At 55.7% G+C, this 11,061-nt stretch overlaps 1 protein-coding gene across 1 annotated transcript in view; it reads left to right on the top strand.

The window, feature by feature from the left end:
- Nucleotides 1-11,061, top strand: part of CNTFR (ciliary neurotrophic factor receptor) — a 163,527-nt gene that overhangs the window by 99,665 nt on the left and 52,801 nt on the right. Inside the window, exon 3 of the mRNA XM_009288233.1 lies at nucleotides 2,558-2,788. Within this exon, the coding sequence (XP_009286508.1) occupies nucleotides 2,558-2,788 (231 nt within the window). The remainder of the gene's footprint in view (nucleotides 1-2,557; nucleotides 2,789-11,061) is intronic.

Raw genomic sequence — 11,061 nt, 5'->3', positions numbered from 1 at the left:
CATGGTGGTGTTGGGTCGATGGTTGGACTTGATGATCTTAGATGTCTTTTCCAACCTCAATGATTCTATGATCTGGCCCCATTCCAGCTACCCATCTTCACAGAGATGCCTCAGCTTAGATGGTCTTCCCTCTTTCTGCCTGTCAGTATATGCTCTAAGCTTTTTTAAGACACTTGAAACATACTTGTCTGATCAGCGCAGTCTCTCAAAGGTCCCCACCCTTGGCTAGTGTCTGAGATGATTCTGTGGCATCTCACCAGCATCTTACTACAACCCAATTTTTCCTTGTCTGTTCTTAGCACCCCCTTTCCCAGCAGGGAAAGCATCCCCAAAGGTGCTGCTTCCCTCTCTGAAGTAGGTGTCCTGACAGACCATTTGCAGGAGGACTCAGAGCTGCCAGGGTCTCCCCCAGGGCCCGCGTCGCCCTGGGGCTCTCTCCTTTGCAAATGGGCTCAGGCCGTGGGCTTTCACACAAGGAATGGCTGGATCGTGCCCATGTGGTCCCACCTATCAACAGGACCCAGGAGCTGATGTCTAGAGAGGGAGAAAAGAGCAGGACAAGCATGGGAGGTGCTTCTCCCATCCCTCCCCACCACCAGCTGCCTGCAGCCTCCCCGGGCTCACCAGGCAGCTCAGTGTTTTACCGCCCTGGGTGGTGTCTTCTGTTATGGATTCATTTAATCACTATTTTCCCCAAAATGTTGACATCCACAGCATCTGATGGACATGGGTTTCTGTAATTTAATCACACGTTGTGCGAAAAAGCACTTTCTTTTGCTTGTTTTCATTTGCTGCCCCTTGATTATTTTATTAGGAGAAGGAGCGAGCGGTCCGTCTCTATTCGTCCTCTCTGTGTCACTCATCATTGCTTAAGTGTCTGTCACGTCTCCGCTCAGTTGTCTCTTACGGATGAAGGGATCTAGTCTGTTAAGCCATCCTGATGTGGGGGCTCTTTCCAGACTTTGCTCTTCCCTGTTTTCTCTCTCTCTGCTCCGTTTTCAGCTGAACTGTACTCCTAATGGCACGGGGACAGATTTGTGCGTGGTTTTTAGGGTACAGTGCTTTCCATTTTCCTCTCAATCCCTTTCTGAATAAATCCTAGCGTTGGGTTTGCTTTTTCCATCGCCACTGAGCTGATGTTTTCGGGGAAGTGAGCACAGTAACTCCAAGATACGTTTCCATGGAGGCTGCAGCTCATTTGGAGCCAGGCGTGGTAGGGGAAGCAAGGCTTGATTTTCCTCGTGTGTATCCCTGTGCATTTCTCAACACAGTGTTACCACCGGGTGGGTCTGTACCCTGATGTCCTTCTGCAACGCTTTTGCACCCAGCTGTAATTTGGCTGCCCTGACGGCCTCAGCAGCACGCTGTCTCCTCTCACTGCCTCGACCCCCTTTTCCCCGTGAGTTATGAGGGTGTTGGGCAGCTCTGATCCAGCTCTGATCTACATCGAACTTCACCAGTGACGTCTTCTACTGCCATGTCCGATCGCTTGTTCTCACCTTTGGTCTCCTGACCTTTAGCTGCTCTAAATCCTTGCAAGGACTTCCCTCATGTATCAGGGCTGCTTCGTTTCCTTGGGAGGAACCTTGTCAAATGAGGTTTTGAAACCCAGGAGTATTTTGAGAACCGAACAGCCCTTGTCTGCGCACAAAGGCTTGAATGAAGCCTGGAAGGAACCTCACCCTCTGCTCATCCCCCTGTCCTGCTTCACCCCATGTCGTACGCACACACACACGCGGTTTTATCCTTGCACGCACAGCTCAGCACAGCCACTGTAGCAACACGGGAAAGATTCAGTTGCTAAGGATCATTAATGAATGTCAGCTCGAGCTCCTGTCCAGAAACCTGAGAAAATTCAATTAGGCAGCTGGTGCCCAATGAGCTGTGTTGCCCCACTCGCAAGATGCTAAATCAAACAGCTCAGCAAGGCATCATGTTATTGTAGAGAGAGAAGAAAAGCCAGGCAGGGAGACAAACAACACAGTATGCACCAAGCAGCTGCCCCTTTCCAAAGCATGGCACGGTTAGGTTGCAGTCCTTCCGTCCGATTTCCTGGGCAGGGAATTGCAAGGACAACTGCCTGCTAGTAAATAACTTGAGTTTGCTGGTGACAAGTCCTGGGGCTCTGTCACCTCTCTGCTGGGAATTTCTGATGTGTGCGTTTGGTTTGCATCCTGCAACAAGCCACGTAGATACAAGAGTGGCAATGACTTGCTGGTGCGAGCACCTGTCTGTGCTGTGGGGCATTTGGCTGGTGCAGCCCTGACATGTCTCCTCTAAGGTAAAGGTCAGAGAAAAGCATCTTGTGAGACGGAGGTGGTCCATCAGTCCGGATCCCCTGGTCCTTGCCAGCTGATTCACTCTGGTCTAAGGTTAAAATTAATCATTATCAGAGCCAGGAGGAGAACTTGGGCTTCCCTGGCCCCGAACACAGTGTCAGTCCATGCCCCAGTCCTTCCCTCGCTTCCCTTACAAGTGATGGTAAGATATTATTTCCAAGGCAGCCCTGCCCACCGGGCTCCAAGCTCACCTGGTTTTCTCCTCTTCCTCCCCACAGACAGCCACATCCAGTATGAGCGGGTAGGCGCAGATGTGACCATGAAGTGTGGCTCCATGGACTGGGACGCAGCTGTGACCTGGACGGCCAATGGCACTGACATTGATGAGTCCCACCTGAACGGGTCCTACCTGATCCTGAAGAAAGTCGACCTGACGCAGAGCGGCCAGTACTCCTGCTACGAGGGCTCCTCCTGGCACCTCAAATACCAGACCTACCTGAGGGTGGGAAGTGAGTACCCTGGCGTGTGACACTGCAGGGGACAGAGCCATGCTCTCTGCTCCCATGTTGACCACTTGCAGCCCCCTCCTGCCATGCCAACCCCTGTACTGTCCATACATACGGTTGCCTGCTGCACCCCACCATACGAGCTCTCCATGGTGTACTAATGCCAGTAGCAGGATGCTGGAATCAGCCTCTCCTGCCCCAAACTTTGCATCAAAGCCGGTAGATTAAATGATGCCCGAGAAAAAATTTGGGAAGGGATGTTGTTTCTCCATCCAGCCCAGTGCCACGACCACCGCCTCTGCAGGTGGAAAAGTTGGGGCTCACCGACATTGATGAGTCCCACCTGAACGGGTCCTACCTGATCCTGAAGAAAGTCGACCTGACGCAGAGCGGCCAGTACTCCTGCTACGAGGGCTCCTCCTGGCACCTCAAATACCAGACCTACCTGAGGGTGGGAAGTGAGTACCCTGGCGTGTGACACTGCAGGGGACAGAGCCATGCTCTCTGCTCCCATGTTGACCACTTGCAGCCCCCTCCTGCCATGCCAACCCCTGTACTGTCCATACATACGGTTGCCTGCTGCACCCCACCATACGAGCTCTCCATGGTGTACTAATGCCAGTAGCAGGATGCTGGAATCAGCCTCTCCTGCCCCAAACTTTGCATCAAAGCCGGTAGATTAAATGATGCCCGAGAAAAAATTTGGGAAGGGATGTTGTTTCTCCATCCAGCCCAGTGCCACGACCACCGCCTCTGCAGGTGGAAAGAGTTGGGGCTGAGCTGTCGGAGGGGATTGCAGCTGGGAAGGAGAAGTCCTGGCTGGGGTTACTGCAACATGGTTGTTTCAGAGGAGCAGCCAAAAGGTGGTGGCAGTTGCTGTGTGTTTGCAGAGCCCCTGTGTGCAGGCATGTTGGAGGACAGCTACAGGTTTCCCAGGATTTTGCATATCTTAAGCACGAGATGTGCTGATTCACAGGTCTCGGTGCAGGAGATAAGAGTTGTGCTGTATTTCACACAGTGCTGAGAGCTGATAGCAGCTGTGTGTTTGGTGGGCTGCTGTGTTTGTACAGCTGATAGCAACGGCGTGTTTCACAGTACGGCGTCTGCAACCGGCAGCAGTGGGTGTCTGGCAGCACCAGCTGGCGTAGCTGGCTGTGGGATGGTAACTGCTGCGGAGGATGCTGCGAGGCACCAGCTGGGAGCCCCACCAGCTGGGGACACGTCGTGTAGGTGGACGTATGTTCCCAGGTTTGGAGGACACAGTAGAGCTTTTCTTTGCTCCTTGTCTCACCTTCCGCACCTTGCATCAGAGCCAGGGTGGCGTTTCCATCCTAGACCGTGGTCCAGGGGCAGAGGATCACAGGAGGGCCAACCGTGACCGGCGTAAGCCCTGCAAATCAGGCAGGAGGGGCTCACTGCACCTGTGGAAGAAAATCCAAGTTTCAGGGATGCTGCATGGTGTCCAACTCATGGGGTCTGCTGGGAGGGATCCTGGCACGTGGGCCAAGGGGAAGGGGTGCTGTAAGAAGCTGAAAGGCAACGTGAGAAGCAGGCAAGGGGGGAGCAGTCAGCATAGGGTGGGGAGTACAGCAGTGAGTAGGTTTCAGGGCTGGGAGCACAGCAGACAAAAAGGCAGTGGCAGATGAGTGCAGGTGGGTGCAGCGCAGGCAGCAGCAGGAGGCTGTGCGGCTCCTCTTCTTGGGCATGTGCTCGCCAGATCCCATCTGGGGAGAGGTCCCAGGCTGTGCCAGTGCATGGGGGGCTGCAGCCCAGGTCTGGAGAAAGGGAGGGGGCTGCAGCCTCCAACTGCCTCCTCTGCAGCTGTGGCATCACAGTGACTTTGCAACGGCTCTTCCATCTGCTAAGCACCTCGCTAATAGTAATCCCTGTCAATCCACTCAGGGACCCGTGGGAATTGCTCAGCATTAGAGCCCAAATACTGCTGTTTCCTATTACTGCGTGTTCCCATTTGCTGGCGGCTCACAGTCCCCGTGAGCACCAGACAGCTGAGGAGCCCAGTCAGACACCACAGGGGCCACCAGCCCCGGGAGAGAGGGCGACAAATAAATAAGCAAATGCCCGGTGTTGTTAATGCAATTAAGTATGCAAGGAACTAATCAGGTGAGATGCTTTTAGTGGTAATTAATTTAATTGCCTGGATTTTAATTTCATGTTCTCCACGAGGTTTCTTTTCCCAGTGCTGCCACCCCCAACCCCTGCCTGCAACCCCCCCCCAACTTTCTCACCTCTGCGGGGCATGATTGATTCCCTGGAGGTGCACGGGCTGCTGTGGGTTTGGGAGCATCCCAGGAGGGGATGGGGATGGAGGTGGAGATGGGTATGTACGTGGGCATGGGGATGGAGGTGGAGGTGGAGATGGTGATGGGCTGCTCGCAGGAGGTTTGCAGCATGGCCTTGTGGCAGCATCTCTGCTGCAACTGGGTGCAGCTGGAGCCCTCACGTGGGATCTGAGGGATCACAGACCTGGGATTTTGGGCACCCAAACCTGGGATCTGAGAGATCTTGGACTCGTTTCATTTCAACTGGACAGGAAGTTAAATGAAAACAGGCCTGTGCCTGCATTTTCCCCTCTTACTGGGGCAACAAAAAAGAGACAGCAGCAGGAGTGAGGGTCTGGGGGCTGCACAGATCTGGGGATCTTGTTAGTACCTGGAGCATGCTCCCCAAGCGAGGCAGGGGCACTCCCAGGCAGACAACGCTGCAGGAAGGATGTGGGGAGGGAGCACAGTGGCGGGGCTGGCGGGGCAGCAGCAGGAGTGAGGGTCTGGGGGCTGCACAGATCTGGGGATCTTGTTAGTACCTGGAGCATGCTCCCCAAGCGAGGCAGGGGCACTCCCAGGCAGACAACGCTGCAGGAAGGATGTGGGGAGGGAGCACAGTGGCGGTGAGGACCGGGAAAGGGTGTCAATTAGCAAAGCAAGCTCCGTCATGGGGGTCGGTGAGCACAGGGATAAAGGGAGACCTGCCAGAAGTCAAGCTGAGCGAGACCTTGCAGAGGAAATGAAAAGAGGGGTTAGCTGCAGAGCAAACAAGAAGAGAAGAGCGGAGCTGGCTATGCAGCCAGGTTTCAGGGGAGATTAAAGGTAAACTCGGCAGAGCCCAGTACCGAATGAACCCCGACGGGTCTAAGCAGCAATGCTGAGAGCGAGGGCAGCGCAGGCTGGGGGAGGAGAGGGAGGATAAAACCTGGAGACGGTCCTCCGCTGTGGAGGCACCTTCAAAGAAAACAACGCATTGAAGGCTTGGGGAGCACCTCATTCCCAGGTGAGGACATCTCCTGTTCATTAGCAAGGCTCATTAGCAGCTGAGAGGTTATTGGCAGTACCCAGTGCCACGGGGAGAGGTGATGTGTCTCCTGTGCTTGAGAGAAGGAAAAATCCCAATCAGACAGCCTGACCCCACAGCACAGCGGGGCCGCGGGGCGCACTTGGAAGAGGGAGCAATTAAAGATGTGGAGACAAATGGAAAATGGTAGACAAATGTAAGTGGGACTTGCCAGGGATATATCACACCAGATTAACCTGATAGCTCTCTTTGATAAGGGAACTGATTTCCTAAGCCCAGAAATGTGGTCAATGTAATCTGTCTTGACTTCAGTGAAGTATTTGCTATGATGCCACATGGGAAATTATGAGTTAAACCAGAGAAAATGTGGATTAGTATGAGAGTTGGAACATGGCTTAGGAAATGGCTAAAGGGGATCAGATTGTGATGAAAGGAGAGCTGCTGGGAGGGATGGGGGAACTTCAGCATCAGCCTTCGGACCACTCTCAGTGGTGTTTCCCGTAATGGCTCTGGCCCAGAAGGAGCAGGGAGCTCCAGTGGGACGTGCCAGTGGCTGCAGAGGGACCCCAGGATTTCTGGGGTGGGGATGTCACGCTGGAGGGGTCAGCATGCTGCATAAAGAAGGATAAAGAAGGTGTCTCATCGATGCGCTTCAGTAGGTGGGCAGGAGGACAGGGGTAGCTCAGCTGGTCCTTGGGGTGGGGTTTGACACCCGGGTCCACATCATGGGGGACGCATCCAGGAGCCCAGTAGCACCCAGGGGAGCGCAGATGGCTGGGGGAAACTGGGCTGTCTTGTCTCCTGCAGCGATGGGGACACCAGTGCACATGCAATGAGGGCAGCATGCATCCAGAGATGGAGAGCCCACCTCGGAGAGGAGGAAGGGCCCACAGGCTTGCTTATCCCTAAAGGTCCCAGATCACCCATCTCCAGGGCATTAATCATCCTAACCATAAACCAGCCCAGGGGAAGGTGGCACTTCTCCAGGGCAGCATCTTCCAGGGGACTTCGAGCAGCGACATGTTGCTCTGCCTCCTTTTTTCAGGCAGCTGAGCATGGGGTGAAGCACAGAAGAGCAACCAGGATGCTCTGTGTTTATCTCCAGTGGATCATCTGTCCCGCAGCCTGGAGAGCAGCAGATGCCCGAGCATGTCCAGAAGCAGCAGGCGATGGGGCGGGGGCTTTTTGTGTGCCAGGCATCCCGGAGCTGAGCCCGGGGCTGAGCACTGGGAGCAGGCAGGAGGGAGAGGAAGGCTCCAGGTACCGGGAGCACAGTGCCAGGCTCCCGGCTGCCCCCACGAGCCATAGCTCTGCTTTTGGTAACGCACGGCTGGAGGGCCCGGGGATGGATATAACAAAGACGTTGGGAAATAATGCGCTCTTGAGGTTTGGCACATGGCTCTGTGCATTACAGAATGTTATAAAAATACTGCTAATGGGCCAGAGAGGAGTGGAAACGCGCGGCAGAAAGGCTGCCAGAAGCCGGAGAGCGCACATGGGAGCGGGGAGGCCTTGTGTGCAAAGAGGGGAGGGAGGGAGGCAGCCAGGGCGGGCGTCCATCCTTCTGCTCCCATCCCTCTGTGCCTTTCTAACCTGCTTATCTCCATCCTGACCCGGCAGCTCTGCCCATTTGCCCCTCTCCTTTTGCCCCTCTGCCCAGCTTTGGGGATGCCCAAACAACACGGGCTGTGCTGCTGCCCACTGCCTAATGGGGGCTGCTGCCGGGTGGGCTGGGATGCCCGCAGGGATGGGGTCTGCGTGAGAGAGAAAATACAGCAAAATCCCCTCCAGCAGCAGGGACACAGGTCAGGATGCAGGCAGTGGAGTTACCTTCCGCGTCGCATTGGTGGCATGGGGGCTCGTAGCCCAGTGCCAGACCCAGCCCTGCCCCGTGGGCATTGCTGCCTCCCAGGTGATGGTGGGAAAGGGACTGGCAGAGGGCAAGCGGCTCTGGGCTGGCCTCCTTCCTCTGTGTCTGTCACTGAAGTGGCTGGTGAGAGAAAGGGAAAAAAACATGCGGTTTGACGGAAAACAACATGGAAAAACAACCAAATTAACAGAAAAACAAACAAAGCAAAACCAGAGAGAGGGAGGGGGGAAGGGGCAAAGCAACAGGAACCACATGTGAGCGGGAAGGCCGGGAGAGCCCGAGTGTGTTCTCTGGCCTGATTAGCAAACAATCAAACATTGGCCACTAATAAATAATCAGAGCCTCCCTTTTTTCTGCCTTAGAAGTCCCATTCCTCCCAGCTGGGCTCCAGCTGCAACCGGAGGGTTGGACTGCAGTTTGCATCCTTTTTTTTTTTGTTTTTATAACTTTTTGTCTTTTTCACCCATCCAAAATAAAGAAGAAACAAAGAAGGTAACAACCTCTCCATGTAAGATGTGCACCTCCAGCTCCCCAGGAGAGGGATGGAGCACCAGGGCAGGCGTGAGCATCCCATGATGGGCATGGGCTAAACAGTAGAGGAAGGCAGTGCCAGGGACCGGTGTCTGCCTGGCTGCCTCCCTATGTTGGTTTGGTGGGAGAAACTGTAGGAGGGCACTGCCGACACGCTGGCTCGGGAAAACAGAGGTTTGGCTGGCTCTGGCAGCCGGCAGCGAGGATGCCTCTGCCTCGGAGCAGGGTGCTGCCGGTCGGGCCAGTTCTCCTGCCACTGGCACGGATGCTGATGGAGAAGGACGGGCTTGGGGTCAGCGCGTGCAGATATTTCCCTGCTTGTGTCCAGCGATCTGTGACGCAGGGCTTTTTTTTTTTTTTAAAAGCCCTTTTGATGGATTTTTCCCCTATGAACTTATACAATCCCTTCCCGCGGCCATGTAAACTGAGGCTATTTCGAGATCAGCAAGTTAAACATGACTGTGACTGTTCCCTGGCACCAGGGCCAGCTGGCAGGGACCAGCGCCCGCCCCTGCGATTCATCCCTCTCACCCTCCAAACGTCCTCCTGCCCCTCGGGGACGGCCCCATGCAAGGTCAGCCCCAAGGCTGTGCCCAAGCAGGGCCTGGGGCAGGACTACATTAACCTGCACCAAACCTATGGCAGGGATGGAGCTAATAAATTTAAGCATGTGGCTGCTGATGTTCCAGCATCGGGACATGCACCCCAAAGCCGTTGGGTTTATTGCTGTGGATGTGGTTGATTTTTCCCCACATGCCCGCAGTGCTGGGGGCTGGGTAGGTGCAATGGCTCTGGGGGGGCTTCACGGCCAAGCATCACCCCCCAGTTCCTGAAAGCCGTGGGAAGGGACCACTGCAGACAGGGTCAACCAGATTGAGAGAATGCCTCATTCATCGAAATCCGGCTTTGTTTCATGAGGCACGCATGCTCTCCAATCGCCGCCTTTCCGTGCCGAGCTGTTTGTTCGCGGCTGGGAAAACTCAACGGACGAACTTTGCTGCCTGTGCCCAGATTTTGGGTCTTGGCCTGGCTGGGAGCTGGAAAGGCATGCTGGGTAACTATATGCAAATTGCCATCCCTGCTTTTTAAGGAGAAGGCCAAAAAAAAAAACCCACCCAAAAACCCCGCCACGCTCCCAAATGCAATTAGTCCTAATTGAATTAGGAGCCGGACTAGAAAAACAAATGCGTTTGCAGGCAGTGGGTGACCTTTCTGCCCCGTCCGGCGGGATGCACGCTGCCGTGCCACAACAGGAAGGGCTGAATGAAGTAGTGCCCCGTGGCGCGCGTGTGCACGCACTCGCACGCTCGCACCCATGCGTGCATGCACCCGCGCCCCGCTGCATTCCTCCCGTCCTTCCCCTTGCTGGGCTGGGCAGCCTGCCCAGCTGCAGCATAGCAGAGTGATGCTTCTTTGCCTCGCTGCATAAAATATGATAATCTGGGGCAGCCGGTGTCAGAAACAATAAAAATATCCCCTCTCCCATCCTTGCAGCCCTCTTCGCGCTATTAGGTGCCGCGGCACGGGACTGCAGCGCCGGCGGCTCTTCCCTGGCTTCGCCGATGCTGTGGCCTGTGAAGCCCCTGCCCGAGGGAAGAGCAGGCCCGGGAGGTGGCCAGCACTTGCAGGGTCCCATGTCCCATGGCACGTCCTCGCCGGCACCTGAAGGGACGTGGCCCCATGCTTGACCCCAGCAACCGATGAGCTCATGCTGGGTTGGGTTCTGTGGAGAGCTCATAGCTTCACTCTTCACCTGAGTCGTGGCGGGAGCATCACATGGTATGAGAGCACCAAGAAGCGGAGAAGGTGGTTGCCCCCTCGCCAGCCCACTCCCCAGGGCAGAGGTGGGGGAGTCCTGGGGTTGCCGGTGACCAGCCAGAGCCAGGGATGGAGCATCCATCAGAGAGAGGGTGCTCCCAGGTGCAAGGACCCCCTTGGCGAGCACCTGGGGAGGTCCCAAGCTTTGGACCTAGGTGTGAAACAAGCCCAAAGGCTGCCTGTGCATCCCCTCCTGCAGCGGGACTGGGGATGAGCTCGTGGGATGGGGCAGGGGGGCAACCCAGCTCTTACCCCCTGCCCCATCCCAGCAGCTGCCGGGCTGGAGGAGAAGTGGGAAAAGGCCTTTGGGGCTTGGCAGCTTCCTGGGAAACCCTCCCCGTCCTTGTCTAGCACAAATGCCGAAGGCTGCATGCCGTGCCAGCATCCCGTGTCCCGGGCGGATGGCAGCACAGCCTCCTCATGCTCTCCTGAGGTTTGTTTATCCTCCTTGACATGACAAAACCAGCCCCACAATTAAAGAAGTCCAAGTCCAGTCTAAACAGTTTCCCACAACCCCTGCTCCCCCATGCCAGGAATTAGGGATGCCCGGGGTTGGGAGGACAAAACCTTCTTGGCCACGGGCTGGGACCGTGCCTGCCAGGGGGAGCGGAGGGGACACACACTGGCGCTGTTTGCACTGGCCTCTGTGCCAGGAAGGATTTTGTCTCGGCTGCTCCTAAGTGCCCCTTGTCAAAATATTTGGCACGAGCTTCCTGCCGCCCGCTGGCGGTGGGTCCCTGGCTTTGAGGGT

This window comes from Aptenodytes forsteri, unplaced genomic scaffold, assembly GCF_000699145.1.
Source record: "Aptenodytes forsteri isolate BGI_AS27 unplaced genomic scaffold, ASM69914v1 Scaffold201, whole genome shotgun sequence".
Lineage (NCBI taxonomy): Eukaryota > Metazoa > Chordata > Aves > Sphenisciformes > Spheniscidae > Aptenodytes > Aptenodytes forsteri.
Note: the sequence above shows the minus strand (reverse complement) of the source record. Positions and strands in the feature narration are given on the sequence as shown.